General features: G+C 40.5%; 1 protein-coding gene across 1 annotated transcript in view; it reads left to right on the forward strand.

Moving 5' to 3' along the window:
- Positions 1-253: 253 nt before the first annotated feature.
- LOC141787486 (USP6 N-terminal-like protein) overlaps positions 254-23,925 on the forward strand; it is a 36,031-nt gene continuing 12,359 nt past the window's right edge. The window contains exons 1-7 of the mRNA XM_074665928.1: positions 254-604; positions 7,735-7,808; positions 16,281-16,366; positions 16,484-16,523; positions 16,601-16,681; positions 20,403-20,510; positions 22,676-22,785. Of these exons, the coding sequence (XP_074522029.1) occupies positions 7,743-7,808; positions 16,281-16,366; positions 16,484-16,523; positions 16,601-16,681; positions 20,403-20,510; positions 22,676-22,785 (491 nt within the window). The 5' untranslated portion in view covers positions 254-604; positions 7,735-7,742. The remainder of the gene's footprint in view (positions 605-7,734; positions 7,809-16,280; positions 16,367-16,483; positions 16,524-16,600; positions 16,682-20,402; positions 20,511-22,675; positions 22,786-23,925) is intronic.

The following is a 23,925-nucleotide window of genomic DNA, read 5'->3' on the forward strand; positions in this document are numbered from 1 at the left end:
TATTTTTTTAAATTACTTGTCCTATCAGGTCCAAATATTGTTTTTCTATCTCTGGAAAATCTCTCACAGGTAAAACTTTAAAACGCGTTGAGCTAATATCAGTTTGTTTTACAAATTTTCATCAAGTAATCCTGTACCACCCTGTGCGTCCAGCAGATGGCGGCAGCACAGAGCGCTGCGGACTGTATGTGTGTATCAGGTTACAGCTGCTGCTGCTCGTAGTGGAGCTCCTGTGTCTTTAAGGCCGGACCTCACGGCTCACACACGGCTGGAACTGGTGCCACGCTGCGGCGCCTGCTCAGTGCGCTCTCTCCGCTGCTGCTCGGATCCTGAACCAGGAGCTGCTCTGTCCCGTACGTCTGCTGCACGCTCTGGCTGTGTGTGTGTGACAGAGTGTGTTAGCGTGTGTGTGTTTGTGTGTGAGTGTGTGTGTGTGTGTGTGTGTGAGCGCTGTCTGATGGTAACCTATGGATTGACGGAGGGAGGCTTTTGTTGTCAGCCCGGTGGTTTGTTCTGCTGGAGCTGCACTTTCACCGGAGAATGCCCAGAGGAGCTGGAGCTGTGTTCCTGCACGGATAGCGCAGAAATACACCGGAGAAACACGGTAACCAAACACTCTTCTCCCCTCGTTTTATGCCTGTTTATGCTGCTGTTCTTTGTTATTCTCGTTAGAATAAACGGATCTCGCGTGAGGCTGCAGCTCGCTCTTCATCACTGTATCACAGCTCGTTCTGATGGACGCTTTAGGGGTTTGTTTACCCTTAGATAAAAAAAAAAAAAACGCGATTTGAGCTGTCATTGGGGTCAGGATCTGAGTCTGATTGAGCCTGAACCGTCAGCAGACCGGATCAGCATCTCTCAGCAGTCACAGCATTTCTCTACATGACCCTGTGATGGGTTCATGGAGACAACAGCAGCTCTCAGGCCTGCTGAGACAACAGTCAAGTTATTCCTACTGTAAAGAATCCCTTACAGCCTCAAAGACACCCGGTGCTTCAAGAAAGCATGAAAGTACGTTTCCAAATGCAAATCACACTTAAATGAAGACACGAATCCGTGTATAGATGATACAAAGGCTTTTGTTGTGCATGCACTTTTCTTGCTTTTTGCTTTAAAGTATTGTAAACAAAGAATTTTCCAAAAAAAAAACACAGGTAGATTGAGAAACACTTTGTTAATTCCTGTGAAACACAACAGTTCAACACACAATAAAACATATACAAAACCTAGTACTGCCTTAAAAAAAGATTTTAAAGGTTTTTTAAAAATATTTTTATCCAATTTTTTCTACATTTTAATGATTCTTAAACAGATGAGTATGATCTGGAAATATGTGTAAGAAATACTTTGAACTTAATATGATATCTGTTGGTAAAAAATATAAAACGTTTTTTTTTTTTTTTCGTCTTTAGAATGCTGTTACTTTTTGTTTTTGACTCTTTGACTAATAATAATAATAATAATAATAATAATAATAATAATAATAATAATAATTATAATAATAATAGTAATAGATAATAAGAATAACATTATTATGAATTATTATTATTATTATAACAATAGTGTTAATAATAATAATCATAATACATCCAGCAAGCAGCTGCTAGCTTATTGTATTGCTGATTTTTTATTTCTTTTGACTCAAGATGATCCTTGTGGTTGACTTTGGACATCTTTGTTGATGTGATGTTGTCTCCAGGATTATTGCTTTTAGAATAATCACTTGTTTTGTCATAGTTGTTTCTTAGCGTATCATTACTAGCTCTCATTGCAACCCAGTTACATTAAACCCCCACAGTCTCATAACTCAGAGGCTGGTTCTGCAACAGGAATATAAGAAGGTGTTGTAAACAAAAACACACCGTAATTGTGAAGCACTAGTGAACTGCATTGTCCCCTTTAGAGGATATTTTTTGTTGAAATCTTGGTCAGTGATAAAATAAGGTTTCTTTTCCCCAAAAGCATGAGTATTAATCTAAAATCTCATTTCAGCACCCCTCCTTTGAGTCTAAACATCAGCAGCTAACACGTGACTCACGTCCAGCCTCAAGTGTCCCTCCTGTGATGTGGTTTGCTTCATATATCTGTAATTTACTCGTGGTTTAAGGACATTCAGCTTCTATATTAAACACCCAGCGTCCTCAGGACACCCAACCCAGCAGTCAGGTAGAGTCCGGTCTCTACTCTCCCCCACTTTGGGCCTCCACCCTTTGTACCGAGACTCCAGCCAGAGCCGCTCTGTGATTTAGAGCGCTGACCACATGCAGCCGCTGCCATATGCTTCAGATGACAGCTCATATTTAAAGCTTCTGTAAGCCGTAACCTCTCTGCATGAACCTCTGAAGATCTGAAACACTGTTGGAGTTCACTTTGTGGACTGTGTCCCTTAAATCTTTGCCGCATCAAATCTTGGCTGACACCTTTAAAATCCAGTGAGTAATCTAAAGTTACTGTGTAAATATCTGAAATGTCAGGATCTACATGTGTGAGGCATTCAGGGACAGGGAGCAGGAATGGAAAAGTGTCTGATGTTCAGGAGGGGCTGAAAACTCTGATTCTTTCAGGATAACAAGCTTAAAGAGAGACTTTCTGAAATGTCTTTGAAAGAAATATGTTTTTTGAAACTCTGGCTTAAAGATGAATTCTGTTCCCATTGGAGGAGGTGGAGTCTGCGTCATCTGTGGCTAGATGCTGAGCAACTCACAGCAAATAACTAACCTGATGTAATTCAGAGTTTTGAAATTATTCTCAACAACTCTTGCAGACACAGTTATTTTTTTATGGGATGGTTAGAAGCCAGAAGACTGCTCAGTGAATTTCTAATCTGTTTGTTCGCCTTCTATACACTCCACCAGATTTTGCTCCAAGAGAAGTGACTGTTTAAAGTTTATAAAGTCTGTGGACCTTTACTCATGTGGTCTGGGTAAATATTTGTGCTTTAAATCAGGGTTAGTGCCGTGAAAATGACTCAGTAACAGTTTATTAAACACATCAGTCAGCTGTGAAGTTAGTTCCAGCTCCTCTGATGTTTGAATTTGCTCCTCTTCTGTTTCATGTCTTTGTTGAAGACGTTCTTTGAGCGCTGAGATGGCGTTGGACTCGTCAGATCAAACCGTACTAAAAATAATCCCCGGCTCTGGGACAGGCAGTGTTTGAGCAGATTTTACTCTGGTGTTGAAATCACTATTATCTTCTCTTACTGTGTCTCACTGACCGTCTTCCAGACACGACCTCCATCCTCCACCTCGCTGAATTATTCACACTAGTTAACCCACATTCAGACTCTCAGTCTGGGACACAGTCTCATTAAAAATCATTGCGGTTGAAAACATGACAGGAAGTCTGAGGTTTGTTGTTGCTTTGGTTTTTGTTTTTGTCTTTTGTTTTTTTTATACTATGAAACATAAAAATGATAGACATTGTGTTTAAAAGGGTGTTATCAAAGTTGTTTTTCAACAGCCCTGTTAGTATCGAGCTCTCTAACCTGAGTGTGATACCAAAGGAAAATTACCCGGATAAATATACAATCTTTCTAAAAATGATGTGAAAACGTCTGACAGATTCTTAATATTTGTGGTACTTGATGTAGAATCTGTCGTGCCTCAAACCTCATGCTGTACTCCTGACACAGACTGCCACCCCGCTGTTAATCTCTCTTCACTGGCTTCCAGTGGCAGCTTGAATCAAATTCAAAGCTCTTCTTTTGGCTTAAAAAACATTAACAAAAATGGCTTCTGCCTACCTGGGGTCCCTCATCCAGGTCTACACTCCTTCTGGCCCACTACACTCTGTTTGTGAAAGACGCTCCAGCCCAGCGCGGCTCCAAATCTCAAGCCAGACTCTTCTCCTCTGTTGTGCCCAAATGGTGGAATGAATTACCTAACTCTATGATCTGCAGAGACTCTTTCTACTTTAAGAGATGTCTGAAGATTCACCTGTTCAGGGACCACTTGGGCACTTAAGCTAACCCTTCTCCTCCTAGTTGGCTAGATTATTCTACATTATTAAAAAAAATTCTTTCTCTTTATGGTGGCACCTGCAGCCAAATAACTTGGAGCGCTTGTCGCACTAAGTTTTTTCCTTCTGTCCAAATTCTCGCTTCTGTTGTACGTTGCTTTGGACAAAATCGCCTGCTAAATGAAACTGTAGAACTGTAGACTCAAAGCTTGTGTGTCTGTTGTTATCACCTACTTTCTCATATCTTCAGATCTGAACCACATTTCTGAAGCAGACTGTCTGAAGTTTGGCGACGCCTGATTTGATGCCTAAACCATCAAAGATATCTGACTCTCTGATAACTGAAGTTTACTAGGTGCGATCTGCAGCCACAGCCTCTGATGTTTTTTTGTTGGCGACTAATAAACCGACAGAGGAACCATCTGTTTTAATGGGACGTCTCTGTGCTGTAAGTTTTGGGTGACAGGAGATTAAAGTGGGATCTATAGGTTGTGCTTCATGCTCAGAGTCCCTCTTTGTTCCACTTTGGGAATAACACACACTCATAATGCATAATCCTGCTTTAGAGATAGTCCTAATCCTGATGGTTTTTGTGTGATGTTGCGTGTCCAGATTACCACCCTGGGTCCTGCCTGGGGTGTAGATCTGTACTGAGAATGGAGATGAAGTGGGATTAATACTATCGCAGCTTTGTTTGGGGTGGATTTAGCAGCAACCCTGAAGCTTTGGATGTGATGTGAGTCTGGGTTTTAAAGACAGAAAGTGGCTCTGATAGATGTTAGCATTAATTCATGACATGCTGTTTTCTTTTTGTCATATTTCTCACCTTTAAGGTTCACTGGGAAAACTTTGCTGCCTCTTCTTGTGGATTTATTTGGTCGTTTCTAACTAACAGCTAGCCAGCTAGTCATCAGAGGTCATAACTGCAAACACATGGTGTGGGATCCTTCTCAGAACCTTCTGTGAAGCAGATTTTATGTCAGACTTGTGGGAAATGCTGTTAGATACAGTCATGAATATGGGTGGGATGATCGCTCCCATAAGGCTTATATTTCTGCAGCTCAGGTTACCTGTCCCTGACTGTCTGATGGACAAACCTGCAACTGAGCCCACACAGAACTGGGTTCAGGAACTTTAAGTCAAAGACCACATCTCAGATTTTTCTTTAAAACTTTCCAATCAGCTCGCCTGCTCATGTGTAACTGATCAGACTGTAAATAAGACTTATTAATGATCTGAAACTAACACAGAGCAGAGCAACAGGAAGAGAAACCTGCCGCACACGACTTTCAAATTAAGGGTTTCAGAAAAGAGGCGTTCCACTGCTATCAACGCATTAAAAGGACGTGCACGCGGAAGGGTTGGGAGTTTTCAGAACAGAGCTACAACACCAGATATTACTTATAGCATGCATTTCAGGCAGTTTATACTTAGAAGTGCTGTGGAGTAGGCCATCCTGAAGATTGTGCACAGATACCGTCATACCGATGTGTTGCTGGCTTACTTGGTCCAAGAGGGTCACAGGCCAGCTGCGCTGCAATAGACACAGAGCGGTGAGAATTAGCAAACCAAAGGAGGAAATTAAAAAAGAGTGAAGAACATGTACTCAGGAGAGGAGCGGTGTCTTCTTCGTGGAAGTTTTAAAACATGTGACAAAGATCAGAAAACAACTTTTGTGAAATACACTGAGCATTTGGCGTTATGGTTATCTAGTTCATGACTGTCATTGTCCTTGAGTGCAGGTAAAACAAGACAGAAGGACATACCTGTCAAGTTTTTGATTTAAATATAAGAGATAATTTACAACATCCGCTGGGAGCTCTCCCACCAAGGCATAAATATGATAAAATACGGTAGTTCCCCAGGCAAAACAGGAGACTTGACAGTTAAGCAGAAGGGTCAGACAAAAAAAGAAAAGAAACTATATACCTCCTCATTCATCTTCAGCACTGCTCCTCTTCTGGGCACACATTCCTCTCTAGCGTTTTGCAAGGCTCCTGTTTTTGACAGATGATGCAGCAGTGATTCGTCAGTTCCCCCCCCCAAAAAAAAAACGATTAAAACGAAAAGAAAAAAAAAAAAACAGGTCAGACAGAACAGGACAGGAAGTCGTTCACAAAAACCTCATAAAAACACCCAATGACTTTCAAAATAAAACAAAGTGTGTCCAAACCAGATGGTTTTTGTCTTGACTCCAACACCAAACCGACATAATGAGTGGAGTCAGACCAGGAGTCAACAGGTTTGAGGTTTCACAGCCCGACATGAACCAGAAGATGATCAGCATTGGGGTGGGAAGTTAGGAAACTCCTCAGCCTGGGACTCCAGCTGTCTGGAGGTCCTGATAGGTCCTGGAAGTCTGGAGGAATAAAGGGAATGGGGGGATAGGTAGGAAAGAATGGGGGAGGACAGAACGGGGGAGGAATGAGAGGAGAAAGGAAGGATATGAGGAATGGGGAGCAAGGAAGGAAGGAAATGAGGAATTAAGGAGAGAAGGGAATGATGAAGGAAGGATAGAAGGGAATGATGAAGGAAGGATGGAAGGGGATGAGGAAGGAAGAATGGAAGGAAGGGAATGGGGAAGGAAGGTAGCAAAGAATGGGAAAGCAAAGAAAAGGGAAGAAGAGGTGGTAAGACTGGGGAAGAAATGAGGAGGGAAGGAAGAAAGAAAGGAGGAAAGAAAGGAGGAAAGAAAGAAAGAAATAAATAAAGAAAGGGGAAGTAGAAAGGAAGAAAGAGAATGAGGGAATAGGTAGGAAAGGATGGAGAAGGATGGAATGGAGGAGGAATGAGGACAAAAGGAAGAATATGAGTTACGGGAAGGAAGAAAGGAAGAAGGAAGAGGGGAGTAGTGGGGGAGGAAGAAGGACAATAAGGAAGGGAAGGAGATAAAGGAAGGAAGAAAAGAAGAAGGGAAAGGGGGAACGTGTAAACAATGTGCCCATGTTTGTAGGATCCTTGGACACTCAGTAACAAAAAGATTGAAAACACCACTGCAGACGTGACCGGATTGGTGTTGGTGTCAAACAAATGAGACATAAAAAGTAACTCCAGATGTCTGGAGGTCCTGATACGAACTGGACTGAACACACAGCCGATATGAGTTGAGTGATTAGGGATCATGCAATCAACCCTCAACTTAGCGGAGCCGGATCTCTAACTTACGGCACACCACTGAATAAAAGAAAAACTGTGATATAGATTTTTAGAAGCAGGGGATCCAGGCACAACTTGTCATTCTGCCATGAAAGACAAAAATCAGTCTACAAGGGATAAGGGCTCAAGCTGCACAGGGTAAAGAGAATAACTTTGAAGACATGAGGTGTGGCACTGCTATGATGTGTAATCAGAGGGTCATTATGGAAAATGTCTCTCTGATCATCTGCGTGTGTCAGGTCTTGCAGGTTATCACATGCAATAAGCACAGAAATGTATCTTGTAAGTTGTCAAGCTTGCTTTTTGTGTATTCACATGAATAGAAGGGAGTTTTGCCCAGGGTTTTGCATTCCTATTTTGCACGTGGAAGAGCAGGAAGCCTTGACTGCAAGCTTTTCATCTGTCCGATCTGCTCTTGTTGTAAAAATCATCACCATTCAGTGAAGTCATTACAAACACAATGTGCTCCGGTTTCTCAGCACCCCCGGCTCTTTTGTTGGTTTGACGGCCAACAATCACCCACTTATCAGCTGGGCTTTTTTTCTCTCTCTGACTCATCTTCAGTTTTTGTTGTTGTTGTTTTCCAGCTCATCTACTCTGTGCTGTCCTTTCTCTCTGCAGATATTGACATGAAGAAGGACATTGAGACTCTAATAGCAGAGGAACGTGCTGATATCATCTTGAAGTATGCTACGGTGAGTTGATCTTTTATTTCTTTCCGTAGTCTGTCTGATTACTCCAGCCTGAGTTATTGTAAACACTGCTGTCCTTGTTTACCTCAGTGTTACTCAGCAAAGCACACATTTTTTTTAGATACTACAGGCTGTGAGGAGTTTGGGTAATAAGCACAGAAAATGTCTCTACATCTTTTCTTGTGTTGTGTGTATTTACTCTGTAGGATGAAGAGCTCACACGTGGTTGAGTTTGTGGTTAAAGAAACCAGCAGAGACTCTGAGAGGGCTGAAAGTGTGAACACAAATGTGTGTTGTGTGGTTTGTTTGCAGTGTTTTTCCTGCTTGTGTAGAGTACTGTACACTGTATACTCTGAGTGTGTGTGGGGGTGTGTGGGGTGTGTGGGTGGATGTGAGTTTGCTGCCAAAGTGCATTAATAACATGTTGTGTAATAATAGGTTTGGGCCTGTGGTTTGAGGTGATGGAGAATGATTGCCAGAGATTTGGGATCTGACTGAAAATGAAACTAACATTAAAACCAGGCATGAGGAATGATGCTTAAACTGAATGAACTCGGTGAATAACAGAAAGAAGGAGTGGATCATGTACTAACTGTTAAACTAACATCTAAACGCTCTGTTTATGAACTCTTTCTGTAATCAGTCACTCAGTCTGCTCAACATCTTCATACCGTCATTACAGACTGATGAAATAAAAGCTCACCTGTTCCCCAGGTGTCTCTTGATACCAGATGATCAGTGGTCAGTTTTCGGCAGTGTTACGTGCTGCGTAAACATCAGCAAATTCTGCTTCCGACCATCAGGGTGGGATATGGAAAAATATGTCAAGATTATTTTTCTGACAGGATCAGGATCTGGATTTGATCAGGATTGTTTTTCATGTTCAGACTATTTTGACCTGCAAAAGGAGGGAAGGAAGAAAGGGAGGAAATAAGGAAAGAAATGGGAAAGGAAGGTGGCAAAGGATGGGAAAGGAAAAAAGGGAAGAAGAGGTGGAGAAAATGTGGGAGAAATGGGGATTGAAGGAAAGTAGAGAGGAAGGAAAGAAGGAGAGAATGGGGAAGAAAGGAAAGGATACAGGGAATGGGGGAATAGGTAAAAAAGATGGGGAAGGACAGAATGAGGGAGGAATAAGAAAAAAAGGGAAGGATAGGAGGAATAGGAAGGAAACTAGGAAGAAAGGAAGAGAAAAAGACGAGAATGAAAGAAGGGAATAGGGAAGGAAGGTGGCAAAGGATGGGAAAGGAAAAAAAGGGAAGGAGAGGTGGAGAAAATGTGGGAGAAATGGGGATTGAAGGAAAGTAGAAAGGAAGGAAAGAAGGAGAGAATGGGGAAGAAAGGAAAGGATACAAGGAATGGGGGAATAGGTAAAAAAGGTGGGGAAGGAGAGAATGAGGGAGGAATAAGAAAAAAAGGGAAGGATAGGTGGAACAGGAAGGACACAAGGAAGAAAGGAAGAGAGAAAGACGAGAATGAAAGAAGGGAATGGGGAAGGAAGGTGGCAAAAGATGGGAAAGGAAAAAAAAGGGAAAGAAGAGGTGGTAAGAATGGGGGAGAAATGAGGAGGGAAGGAAAGAAGGAAGGCAGAAGGAATAGGGGGAGAAGGAAGAATAAAGGGAATGGGGGAAAAGGCAGCAAGGATGGGGAAGGATGGAGTGGAAGGGGAATGAGGAAAAAAGGAAGGATATGAGGTATGGGAAGGAAGGAAGGAAGGAAGGAAATGAGGACCTGGAGAGAATGGAAGGATTGGGTGAGGAAGGAATGGGAGAGGAAGGAAGGAAGAAAGAAAGGAAAGAAGGAAGGAAAGGGGGAAGTAATTGAGGAGACAGAAGGAAAATAAGGAAGGGAAGGAGATAAAGGAAGGGAGGAAAGGAAGAGAAAAAAGGGAAAAGGGGAACATGTTTAAACAATTTGATCATTTTTGTAGGATTCCTGGAACAACAAGATTAAAAACACCACTGTAGACGTGACCAGTTTGGTGTTGGTGTCAAATAAATGAGACATGAAAAGTAACTTGAGGTTCCAAATACCAAGAAAACTAAAAGAAAGAAAAAAAGTCGAAAAATGGACTAGGACAAGAAGGCTATTGCAATGAGTGGACACTGGTCAAGCAACAAGAATCTTATGTTGTTGGGATAAAGAAATTAACCTGTTCAAGTCAACTCCGGTCAAGTTTCAGTGTGCAGGTTTACAACATTTCCATTTGATTAAGCTAGCTCATGCTTGTAACGACCAAACATCAGAAGATGCTCTGATCCTGCTACTTTCAGAAACCAAGATTCATGTGTTAACCGTGTTCACAGGAATAAAAATGACCAGGTGAACACCAAAACCAAGAGCCTCATAACCAGGGTACCCACAGCCATGAAGCTGTGTTGTGGTGCTTCTCTGATGGAAGAGAGACTTGTATTAAATTTTATACTTCTTAAAAAATGAAGTCCTGTTAAATGTAGGCACACCAATACAGCCAGACTCTTTAGATGAGTAATGTAATCTTTCAGATATTTAAGATAAGCCACTGATACACCTCCACCCTGTGGCAAAAAACCTGGGTAGAAACATGTTACAGGACGAACACTGATGAGATTAAAAGCTGGCCTGCATGTCGAGATGCATGTTCGAATCAGAGCTGCAGATCAAGTTCAGAGCGGTGAACATGCAGACTCAGAGCTGCTTGTGTCCAGCGGTTAAATTTAGCTCAGCAGCTTGGAGTGGAGGTGTGGGGGTGGGGTTGTTGAGGGGGTGGGGGTTGAGGGTGGGCTGCTCTGTCTAGCCATAGCAACAGCTGTGACACACTGTGCAGCGATTGACTTGACACCGACCTCCGGGCCCTGGCTGCAGTCCCGGTCATCGTGTTTTCTGTGTCGGGATACTGGTTTCCGGCCACATGTACAGAGCAGAGAGGAGAGGAGGAGACGGATCAGATGCTCATTCCAGCGTTGTTTCATCCTGCTTTAGATGCATACAGGTTCTAGGAAGGGGCGTTTAAAATAAAAAATAACATCGTTATTCAGTTGTCACAGATGACTATTCACTAATTATTGAAAAGTTCTTGGTGCAGATATGAGGACAGAAAGACCTGATAAATGATGCCAAAGAGGGTCTAGATATCCAGTTTTATATCCGTGTCATAGAACTGATGCTCCCTCAAGTTGGTTAGATGTTATCGTGTTATTGCTGAACCACTGTTCGCTACTTTATGTCAAAAATCAAACATTCATCTGATGCTGACCAACCACTGTCCGCAGGTTGTGTCACATTACAACCAGGGGACAGTGAAAATGTTAGAAATAAAGTATCATTTTAAAGATGATATAATTGAATATTCCAAAATCACAACCCATCCTCAAAAAGTTTATGCTTTTATTTTTTTGCAAATTTCAGAAAGAAAAGCTCCCCTACATAACTTCTTATCATGTTTTGTCCCCTTTCTTTTCTTGTACCACTAAAAGGGGAAGACTTGTTGTTAATTCTTTCAAAAGATCATGATTTAAAAACAGTTTTGAATGAAGTTGTTCCAGGGCAAAAATCCATTATTAGTTTATAATGAAATCAGTGAGTTATTTATGGTGTTGGATGATCTTTTCTTTTATTGGATGCATCACTGAAAGACTCGTCAGAACGAAAGAGAGGTTTTTTATATCCCACAGATCTGAAAAAGCTTGATGCTCTGTTCAACACAGTTATACTTTGGCTAATGGATTCACAGAGGTAAAAAATCAGCTGCAGCAGATTGCACCAGTTTTTCAAGGCTGAGTTAAGGCTTTATAATGTTGTATCCACACCATAGACTGTATACAATTGGACAAAAGCCCTGTGGGAAACTCATAATCATAACATCTTCTACATGGCTGAGATGGAAAATAATTCACCCTGTACAGTGTCTGCCGATAGAGAATTGAGCTGTATTAAAAGTATCCAAAGCGGCAAATCTGTGAGAGCAGCATTGCCAACATAAGAACATTTCAAACCCCTCTTGCATTTTTTTTAATGACATATCTAGCGATTTTTTCTGGGGTTTGGAGACTCTAGTGTGAAAGTCCTTTTTCATCTGACTCTACTCAATAAGTCCTCCCCGCTCAGGATCAGGATTTTATCCCCAAGTACACTTGCATACAAGGAATTTGACTCTCAGCAGTCCCTCCTAGCTGCAGCCAGAGCAGGTGACTGCAAGCAGATGAATTGAGCATGCTCTTTTAGGTCACCTTTGAGGGTTTCCAGTCCATATAAAGGAAGAAGGTTGATACTTAGACATTGAAAAAGAAAACAGGAATAAACCAAAAAAGTTTATTTGCAGTACTGAACATATTTACAGTGTCTTTTTACTCACTTTTTGGCCCTCCTATGATGTTATTCCACCCTCCAACAGTGTCCATGGCAATTACATGCAAATGGTCAATTATTCAAGGGTGATGACATTGTTCAGTGACTTAATTTTTTTTTCATTTAACCTTTATTTAACTAGATAAAAGACCCACTGAGATCAAGATATCTTTTACAAGGGCAACCTGGCCAAGAGGTAGCGGCTCACGACATGAAGAAGAAAACATATTGAGTAGTGGCAGTAAACAATAATTTAGATTGCACATATTTTGTGAGTGCAAGGTGTTTTGCAATAAAGTACAATTACTTTAACATAAAAAAACAATTTAGAAACACGGGCACTCTTCAGTGGTCTCATTAGTTCTGAGAGCTTCAATTCAGTCTGTAAGGAGTTCCAAGTTTTGGGGGCATCTAACCTAAATGCGCTTTACCCCAATGCAGTTCTGATGCATGGAACAGAGAGATGGAGGATGTCACATGACCATTGGCACAACGGCTTTTAGTTCAGGACAACCAAAAGCTTCCTTTACTGAGGAGTTGGCTGCACTATGTGAGAGGGGATGGATTCCATTACTCGACACTAATGAATTTATCAATATCTCTCCTTTTCCAAGCCACTCTAACCATAATTGTTGGGAAAATTTGGAAGCTTCAGGAGTGTGTTTGACTGACATAACCTCCTGCAACAATGTGCATGTGTGAACTACAAGTTTCTGAAAATTTCAGGGTCTGAACGCCTGAAAATGAACTAGAAAATCTCAGGAATGCACGTATGAAACAACCTTTGGTAACCACAACATGTATTTCAAACATAACCTGTTTTCCACAAGCTTCAAAGATAATGTTCAGAGCTTCATTTACCAGAAGCTTTGTAAAAACTTTAAGCACTGACTAAAGGATGTCTATTTTTATCTTCTTATTTATATAAGGACTGAATCTGTCAGAGGGTATAAAAAATATCTGCTTCTTATTAGATCTCCATCCTCAGCCCAGGCTGCCATCTAATCCCACAGACACACCTGAGCTTGAGACCAAAACTAAACTGTTTATTTGGGTCAAACTGCTTCAGATTCTGTTTATAAAGTTGTTCATTACATTAATTCTTACTGTGAATCTGCTGTGAGTGCTGTAGTACTCCAGCAGCAGGATGACACTTGTATAAATCACATGTCTCTGGTCTCCTCCCGTATCACTCTGTCCCTCCACACAGCCTCAGACTGAAGTATTTTTAGTCCTCTCACTTTCATGACGCTGACATCACTCGCGCTGCCTTCAGGGGCTCAGCGCGCCGACTCAACCATGAAGAAGCCGCACAGTTTCCGTGAACACATTCTGACCCCCTCTCGCTCTCGAGCAGGCGGCTGATTGGCTGCCTTCCAGACATGCAGCCAACCACAGAGCAGGGTGTTGTTTTTCAGAGCGGAGTGAGAAGCCTCTCCGGTAGGCTGTTGGTGGATTAGCTCTCTGGCTGTTATGTCAACACTGGGACCAGAATGAAGCCTGAATGGATTTTCCGTGATATAAACATAACTCCACAACTTTGTGCTGCTGATGCAGATTCTGAGCGCGTGGGTTGGACACTCTTCAGGCTACAGTTTGACTTCCTAAAGCTAAACCTTTGAGCACTAACTGCTGTATTAAAGACCAATTTCAGTGGATTAGCTTGTTTTTATTATTGTCAATGTCAGACCACATTTAAGTCTGTACAAACACGTTAAAAAAATGACTGTGTTGCAGTTTCAAACGGACTATTTTCCGCTTTTTCAGTCAGTCAAACCCTCTGGCACAGATATCTGACCTCTGTTTAATCACCATAATGACCCCACAAAAATCCCCGTAGATGATCTTTGCCAATCCTTTTCCCAAACACTTTCTCATGAAGGATCCAGACTGGATACCAGAACGATGCCGAGGATTGGTGGTGAAATGTAGCCCTGTTGAACCCTTCCAGTGCTCATGTTTCCCGTCTCAAAGGCATGCCCCTGTATAACCAAACCATTTGGTTCTATTTTGCCAAGCTTGATCCAAACACAAGCCTTTAAAGAGCCATCTCTGAGCCAGTAATGAGTGTAAAACCAAACAAAAACCATGTCAGGACCGTGTAGGCTCCAGCTGGATATGTTGGCTGTTTTATCCATCTTGTGCTCCCTGACAAATGTTTCTCAATGTTTTCATTACAAGCTTTAAAAGCTCATTTACCTCGCCACATTTAGTATCACTGCAAATGTTTCACACTGTAAATACTTAAATATGAGAAACATATGTTTTGGATTACTGAGATGTTTCCTTCTGCCTCCACCTTGAGATTCAACACAGGTGCCAGTTACTTCACTTATTATTACATTTTCTATCGTTTACAGTTAGTTTAATGACTCTGGAACAGAGTTTTGAAACTTATCATTGGCAGGGGCCGTATCGGAAAAGCTTGACCAAATCTCAGCTCAAAACAGCATATTATCCTGCTGTTAATCTCTCTTTACTGGCTTCCAGTGGCAGCTTGATTAAAATTCGAAGCTCTCCTTCTGGCTTACAAAACATTGACATGAAGGGTTTCCGCCTACCTGGGGTCCCTCATCCAGGTCTACACTCCCTCTCGCCCACTACGCTCTGCTTGTGAAAGATACCCAGGGCAGCTCTAAATCTCTAGCCAGACTCTTCTCCTCTGTTGTGCCCAAATGGTGAGATGAATTACCAAACTCTGTATGATCTGCAAAATCCCTTATTACTTTTAAGAGATGTCCGAAGACACATCTGTTAAGGGAACACTTAGGCACCTAATCTGACCCTTCTCCTCTTTGTCCTCAGGGGTAGAATGATTCAGAAGTTCTAAAACCCAGCACTTAGTGAATATTTAGCATTGTTAATCGAATATAGTGGAAGGTTAAACTTATTGTTGCAGCAATTAATTGTAGTTAGTTATGGACACATTATTCTACTTCGGAACAAAAATTCTTGCACTTCATGGCAGCACCAGCAGCCAAATTACTTGTAGCACTTTGTCGCACCTACCAAGGTTTTCCCTCCTGTCAAAATTCTTGCATGTGTTGAACATCGTTTTAGACAAAAGCGTCTGCCAAATGAAACTGTAGGACTACAGGATGAGGTAAAGAGGTTGGGCCTTTAGCCTCTTCACAAACAGCTTTTGGGTGCTCACCAGTCAGTCATCCTTTGCCACAAGCTAATCATTGGGTTATTTGACACTTACCTGCTCAGCAGAAAGTCAACTCTTTGTCTCAAGCTGCTCTCCAAGATCTCCGAAGTGAATGAAAGTCGAGCCAAGCTGCACCCTTGTTTAGGAAAAAGCTTTTTCTCTTTGGTTGTGTTTTTCTTCCTCCGTACTGCGTCTGCTATTATCGCTGCTCTGATTAGCTTCTTCCACTGGCTATTGCCAACAAGCAACATCACATACACACTGGGCATGCTGTGATTGGCTGAGGTAACCACGCCTACTCAGCCCAGAATTGTCCTGGCACAACCGAAACATCATCATACAGGCAGAGGAGAGGGTTGAGGCAGACACAGACTGATACACATGTAGAGATGATGAGCAGGAATAGAATCCCGCAGACCCTACCTTTAATTTCTGTTAGCTTTTTTGTTTTTTTTTTACTGTGCATGCTAATAAATGACTGCATGTCCTCATTGGCTCCCACTGATTAGATAAGGTTGGTTGAATTAATAAATATGTTTGATATAGTATAAATGAACCATAATGATATCTCGAATTCTTTTTTGCTCCACAGATTGCTCTGCAGAGCGAGCACCTCCTCTGTGCAGGAGACATTTAAATGTTTCATTGTGCATTTATTTATTTATCTATTTATTTATGCTAATGCAAACACACCTCTTTAAATGAAAAAAACAAACAAACAGGATGATATAAAAAAACATATTGAAAGCATCATTACAATACTATGAAAAATGTTTGAATAAGGGTATTTACTTTGCTCAATCCTGGAAGCAGAGATCAAATTTTTGTTTAAGAAACAGGAAGAAAAGGTGAACATGTGCGCTATTGTTGGATTTTGATCCACAAAAGTTTGTGTCAGCTATCTTTGATTCTACTCACCCTTGTGTTTTTGTGTTGCTGTCAGTGTTCAGGTTAAAGCTGTTTGTACCTGAATAAGTGTGTTTGTGTGTGTGTGTTTTCAGGGCAGGCAGGGCGGAGTGGAGATCGACCCCTGGGAAGATGCTGACTACAGCATCTACAAAGTCATCGACCGCTTCGGCTTCATGCAGTAAGTCTGACCTTTATGTCCTCTCTATGCAGGAGACAGAGGTTCCTTACCAGCTGCTTGAGCTGTTTGATGATCTGTTTAAAGTTTAACCTGATGTTTTGTTTCTTTTCTTCTCAGCGAGGAAGAGCTGCCGGCCCCGACAGCACACGAGGAGAAGGTAAAGAAGGAAACTGGACTGAGCTGTGTGTTAGAAATACAGAGCAGCGTTTTCATCATTGTTTATATCCTCTCCAGAGAAAGCAGCTGGAGATTGAGAGAGCAGAGAAGTGGCTGAAGATGGTAAAGAAGTGGGATAAATACAGGAACAGCGACAGGGTGAGTAGCAGCCCACACATACCAGACCTCGGTCCAACAGGGAGTGAAAACAGGCGTTATTATTTTCATTCACAATGACTTCACCGCCAAAGAGCTCACCAGGATGTGAAGTGGGAGCTGGTTTCTAAATGACACTCTGAGGTCACACAGTGAATCACCACGATTGTCAGTGCCAGGTCCAAAACACTGAATTCCTCCATGCTCGCTCATCCTGGATGTTTCTGGATCAAAGCTCAACGTAATCCCTAAAATATGAGTCTGATTAGAAGAAATCTGGAGGGGAAACCTTAAAATGCGCTACATTATTTTACTAAGTTGTGTTAAATATTTGATCAAAGCTCTGTTTGGTTTGTAAAATCTAAACATGTTACTATTTTTATGCTCTTAGCTACAGCTACAGGTTATTTATTCTCAAGGCCGCCTTCACTATAAAAATCTTCAATCTTTGGAAGAAAAGATGCAAACATGTCTTTTTCTTCTGATTTCAAACCCAGAGAGATGTATTAACTTTGCAGCCTGGCCGAGCTTTCAGCCCGTTTATCTTCTAAACCTGGATTTGGTTCAAAACCACCATCAGCTGATTTTAAGCAAACAGCTGCTCTGAGCAGCTCAAAGCCAGGTGTTTTTCAAAGTGGGACACGCTCTGAGGCACATGTTCAGTGGACCACACCAGATGTTTACATGAAAGCTTAAAACTTGCAATTATCTCAGGGGTAATTTGATCTCAGCTCCACCTGATACTGTTCTGCTTTGTTTCAGGTAAAGATGACATTTATCATCAGGTTTTTATTCCTATAAGCTCTATAGTCTGGAAAATAGTAGGCTGCTGACGTGTCCTTTGAAAAAGTCTCCTTTGCCTTCTTTATACTCTTTCTTACTTTTGTTTTCTTAAATGCTGCGGTGACTCCTGAATTTCCCCTCGGGGATAAATAAAGTATTTTCTATTCTATTCTATTCTATTCTATTCTATTTTGCTCACACAGTGATCCTTTCCTAACCCAACAGGGTCAGCACATACATAAAACAAAGCTGTTTTCATTGCGTTGGTGTCATTTTCAGTAGAAGTGGGCGATACTGGGAATTTTGGTATCGATCCAATACCAAGGAATTACAGGACCAGTATCAACAATACCGATACTGGTACTTTTTAGTATTTAAGGTTGATGAATCATCCAACAGCTGAACTTAAGGTGTTTTCGTGATTTTTTTCTTTTCAGAACCTAGGAAAGAACTTAGACAAAGTTTAAAGGTGACCACAAAATACTTTAGCGTCATAATAGAAATTTATGTTCAGAAACAGTACAACAAAAACAAAACAAATTTTCCCCGAAACATTGTTATGTGTGGAATTCTTTTTATAAGAAAATAAAGTGCAAAAATTGATCACTTTAAGGTAAAATTAAAGCAAAATCATTTTTGAGATACAGAGTTGAAGACTATAATACAAAAAAAAATAAATTAAAGTTCTCCCATTGTTGCACTTATTTTTTAAAATAATAAAATATAAAGAATTATAACAACAAAATAAATGTTTTTAAAAAATGGCAAACAAACTTCTTTTTTCAGTGCTCGCCTGCTTGTTCCCTGGCGTTGCTGAGCAATTTGTGACATCAAAACACAATAGAGGGAAAGGGGAGTGAAAGAGTGTGCTGCTCCGTGCTGTGACACAGCGGCACTTACACAGACACAAGTCAGATTGTCACTTTTATAAAACCTCAGTAATCATTGCATGCAGGAGAAAAAATTAAGTTGAGTATTGGTCTTTTTACACCGGTATCATTCGGTATCAATACCAATGTTAGTGTCGATATTATAGATTTTTGATTGATCCGCCAATCTCTAACTTTCAGTTAGCTGGTTGTTATCAATGTTTTTGTTATTATGGAATTCAGACAGGGTGAGCAGTAAAAAAACAAAGTTAGCATTTAATCAGCTTTAAAATGCTGTGTTGTGTATTTTTTGCACAAACATGACGTGGTAATGGGACGTGCTGATTCAGCATGAGAGAATGTGTGGCTTTTATACTTTTCAACACTCCACACGCTGCGGTTTCCAAACTGCAGGGGCCGTGTGTGATGTGCAAATTTTCCACTTCAAAAGTACTGCGTGAGGGGATGAGGCTGCTAAAATTAAGTCATTTGTCCCCATGAAGCTGTGCAGGCCATGCAGATCCATAAAGCATTAACCAAGCTGAAGGAGAGGGTCAAAGCAACTGATACCGAAGTGATACCTGGACTGATTTCATTTCATTCATTTAGAAGGATAGCCTCTAGAGATGGACCATCTCATTTCACAGGGGTCCTATCCTACAGACACACTTACACACCCATACAATGCTCTCATATGCTCAGTAAGTCACAATTGCAGCAACCAAGTAATGTCTTTAAAACAGACAAAAGTAAAAAAAACAAAACAAAGAGATAAGTAGGACAATGGTAATGACATAAAGGGCAAAATCAAAAACAGGAGCAAGGAAATTGTAAATAAGTAATTAAATGAGGTTTAAAGATAGAAAAGGATGTAATAGATCTTAATGAATCAGGGAGCTTATTCCAGTCAGCTTGGAAATGCATGCGGCCAATTTCTTTGATGATTCTTGGGGTAACAAAAAAAAAAGATTGCGAGGTCCCCATGTAAAAAGTTTAAATATTTGTGTTTTTTTTTGTTTCAGCATCTTTGTGGTCATGTCTTTCTCCTCTTCTTCTCCTTGTTTCCAACTCTTCAGCTATTACTGACCAATCAGGAGGTCGGCCCGGCCCAGATCCTTTAAAAGAAATTATCTTTGCATGCGATAAGTTGACAGCTCCCCACCCTTCCACGTGCTGATGTAGAATGCCAAGCCTGGGGTAGGCAGGGCACACATCCTGTTCCTTTCTGTATACATAAAAATCTGAGGCAGGGAGAGCAGCAGCAAAAACTTCCAGAGGCAGTATATAGAAAAAAAACAGTTTTGAGTACCCCAGTTCGCTCAGAGGAGGCTGGTGTTGCTCTCCCCACTGAGCGCATGACATAAAAGCTGAATCATTATCCCTGTGGCCTGAGTTCAATTCAAACCTCAGCTGTGCATCACTCCCCTGTTTTCATTTCCAGTCTATCTCCGGCTTCAACAATCAAACAAAGGCTCAACGGCTCAAAAGTAATCCTTCAAAAACATCAAGTGCTGGATGAAAATACAGAATGTTCACAACAGACTCTCCAACAGGACACAAATAGCAGTCAACTGGTTCAAAGTCAGGTGTTGGACTCCAGTCTAGCAAGACAAAAAACACCGTATGACCACCTTAAGGTGGACAAGGTGTCTGTGTCTGCACTTTTTCTTTAAATAACAGTTTCCTGTTCCGGCTGCTGCTTAGATGGTGTATGTTAGCAGTCAGCTTGACTTAAATTTGTGGAGTTCATAAACAGCTCTTCAGCTTCCAGAGGCTTCTAATGTGTCACATTTTGAGGTTTGAAACCCCTCCAGCCCCCGGATGAAAGAAAGTGCTGTGATTCTTCTTAAAAGACACTCCATCCCCATCTGACTGACACATGAAAACCTGCGTCTTCACCCAAACGTTAAAAACATGATAAAACTTTTTCTCTGATCCTGTGAATGTTGTTGTAGGCGAGCCGTAGGTGGTTAAACTTTCCGGTGACTCATTCTCCGCAGAAACAGCTTTCTGAAGCCTCTGGCTTTTTTATTCACCCTGTGTTTGTGTTTTCTGCTGCTCTCTGCCGTTAGATGGTGAAACGGGTTTATAAGGGCATTCCTCTGCAGCTGCGAGGCCGGGCCTGGGCGCTGATGCTGGATGTGGAGAGGGCCAAGAAGGAGAACGAGGGCAAATACGAGGTGTGTGATCAGAAACGGTCTGTGGTTTGCACTGGTCAGATGAAACTAAAAATCTGTTCCATGCTTTAAAAATGTAAGAAATGAACTAAAGTTGAGTAACTTTGACCTCGGCTCTGATTTGTGCTCTAAGTGAAAGAGACATCAAGATGAGTCAGCTGATAGGTTCAGAAAAGTCCAAAGTGTATGTCAACTGAGAGTCTGAGGTACTTCACATATAGATCTCTGACAGGTTTACTTTTTACCTGCCAGATTTTAAGCTCAGTAAATCACTGTCCCTCTCCTTGATGAAGAAACTTTAGGGTCAGTTTAAGCACAAACAGCTTTTTTTATATTATTAGTTTGACAACCTTTCTAACTGTCAGCTGTAAGACTAGCAGGCAGACAATCCAAATATACCGACATATTAAAATATACAGAATTTCACAAAATGTAACTTTTATTCAATACATTTTAATTTAATTTTCAACAGAATACATCCCATGAAGAAGGACTTTCAGGAAATATAATATTTCACAAAATACAACATGACTGAACCAAACGACAATCCGAGGAGGCAACACGCAGCAGGGCAGCACTTTCTCCAGCTCTCATCATTCACTATTCTAACAGCTTTCTATCTACTCACCTACATTAATTTTTTATGATTGGTTTTTAACTTTCTAGACACACACACAATAACAGTTAAATACATTTCGAAAAAATAAAAAATAAATGAATTTACAAAGAATAATAAAAAAACATGATAATGAAAATTAAAAAAAATAATAATTGCAAAAAGTTGTTACATTATTTCTGTCCTTATTAAAGAAAAATAACCAAAGGGAGTACATTACCATAGTTGATTTGTTAATCACCAATAATTTGTCAGAAAACTGTTTCTGCAAGGACTTCTGCTCTTACAGAAACTAGCAATTCTTTACCAGTCTAGCTCAAGATTTGTGACAAATCTTAATCCTGGAGAAAATAAATAAATAAATAGGCCACAGATATCATATCAAATAATTCTTGTTGTTTTAAAGTATATATCTATTTTTTCCAGAGCCAAGCACAGAGATATTTCATGAAACCATTGTGTAATACACAGCCTACTGCTTCTTTTCCATGTTAATGCTATTGTTCTTTTAGCCTCCAATATGCAGAGCTCTGTAAAAGCCCATTCTCTGTAGGTCACATAACGTCCATTATATGATATTTTTTTATGAGATCTTGGTCATGACACTAAAACATGAGTACTGCCTTTTGTTCTTTTCAGTTCATCTGATTAATATGACAAAGTATGGTAGCATTTTGAACCCTTCTTTTCATAGAGTACATTCCTGGATATCAGACAGTTCCCCCTAGAGATTTTTTATTTCTGCAGGAAACCACAAAAAAATGGAAATACCAATTTTCAAAGAATAACCACAGTAAATGAATATAAGTGAACCTTACACTATTGGACAAAACAAAAATTACACAAAATGCATTAGTCTCTGTGCACTATCCAAATCTTCTTTCACCCGAAAGTTGCTGCACAGGTTTATCAAGTCTGTTGTTATAATAATAAAACATCTTAAAACAAGCTTTTTGCAAAGCCTAATTTAACTTATCTTTATTTCTGTAGCACTGTTCAAACACAGAACATGCAGCCCAACAGGAAGGAGACAGCAACAATTGAAACCATTAAAAAACAACAACACTGAAATAGTAAAGGAATTAAAAAATGCAATTAACACCAGCAGAGTAAAAAAATGCATTAAAAGAATAGTTATTAGTATCATCGATTAAAACCGTTAAAACAAAAGAAATACCAGAATTTAAATTGATATGAAATCATCAAAAAACTTAGATTCAGGTGTTAAAAACGTATTAAAAAAATAAATCTTAAATTTACTTTTAAAAAACCCAAGGTGACAAAATTCATCACAACTAGAGAATAAAGACTGTTAAAGGAGAAACAGAAAGAAATACAATCAGACAGTGGTGGTTGTAAGGATTTAGCAGATACCAACAGATTCATTTTTTGAGTTTCTGAGTCCTTGAGCTAAAACCACAAAGAGCAGACCCCTGCAAGAACCTGCTTTAGCCTCTGTTTAAGCCTCTTCACTTAAAAGCAAGTCTCTGTAAAACCGCTTGACCTGTCACTGTTGACTCATACTCGATGACTCGTCTTTGTTCCCACGCAGAAAATGAAGGAGCAGGCCAGACTGTACTCACCTGAGATCAAACAGATCGACTTGGACATCAACAGGACCTTCAGGAACCACATCATGTTCATGGACCGCTTCGGAGTCAAGTGAGTCTCTCAGTTTAAACTCTCTGATCAGGTAAAATTTGCACATTTTGTGGTTTGTTCATGTCATTTTTTAGGAAATTTTACAAGTAGGTATAACTTTAACCACATGTTGCATTGTTTCCAGCTGTATTAGCTTATGAGGTGTAGACGTTTCTAACATGCAGGCTCTGTAATCTTGATTTAATGACCGCACAGTGAACTGTCTGCGAGTGTGTAAGAGTGTGTATGTGTGTGAGCAGGATGTGTGTTCAGATGGTTTGTGTGGAACCTGATCCCATCACAGAGCAACGTCACTGAGAGTTTAATCGATCTCAGGCCTGTTTAGGAGCTGTGCTGAAAAGTCAGGGCCAGTTTGAGTTTTGGTTCAGTGAGGCTTAAAGAATGAAGCTTTGGAGTGACAGAGAGCAGCTTGGAGCGTGTTTGCTGTCCTCTGGTCTCCCTGTTTAAATCTCCCTCAGCTCTTTGATTCTCTGATGCGTGTCTTCAATGTTTATTCTTGTGTTGTGTTTTCTGTATCCACTGTTCTGTGTCCAGGCTCTTGAGTTGTCTGGGTTAGGCTTACTCCATTTCAAAGTGGGCCCTGTGTACCTGGTCCTTTTATTACCGTGTAGCAGTTATTTAAGTGGGTGGTGGTGGGGGGTTCTTCCTGCAGTATGGATGTTTCAGAGACATTATGTTGATAAGACCAAGCGGTACCTCTTTGCAAACAACAGAGGTACACAGTAACAAATTACTGTAAATTTACAAAAAATTGTGTTACATTTCAATGCAGCACTGTGAAAAAAATTACTGTAAAAAATGTAAAATACTGGTTACCGTGCTACCAGTATTTCCCCAATTTTTTTTACAGCAAAGTAATTTTTTGTGACAGCTTTTTGTAACTGTGAGTAAGGAGGGAACACAGCAGTAAATAAATAGTGGTAAATATATCAGACCCTGATGTTCATTAAGATGTTGCATGGGGGGGCACAGGCTCTGTGCTACACATGACACAGACCATGTACCCAATGATTTTTATAGTGTGTAGGCCCATTGTAGAAAGAAAAAAAAGGATAAATTGAGTTTTGTTTTGTTTTCTTGTTCATTTTTTTTTGTTTTGTTTTAAGTCAACTTTAAAAATACCACTACTGAGGCAGTAGT

Source organism: Halichoeres trimaculatus, unplaced genomic scaffold, assembly GCF_033239565.1.
Source record: "Halichoeres trimaculatus isolate MK-OKI-2021-1 unplaced genomic scaffold, fHalTri1.1 fHalTri1_scaffold_3, whole genome shotgun sequence".
Lineage (NCBI taxonomy): Eukaryota > Metazoa > Chordata > Actinopteri > Labriformes > Labridae > Halichoeres > Halichoeres trimaculatus.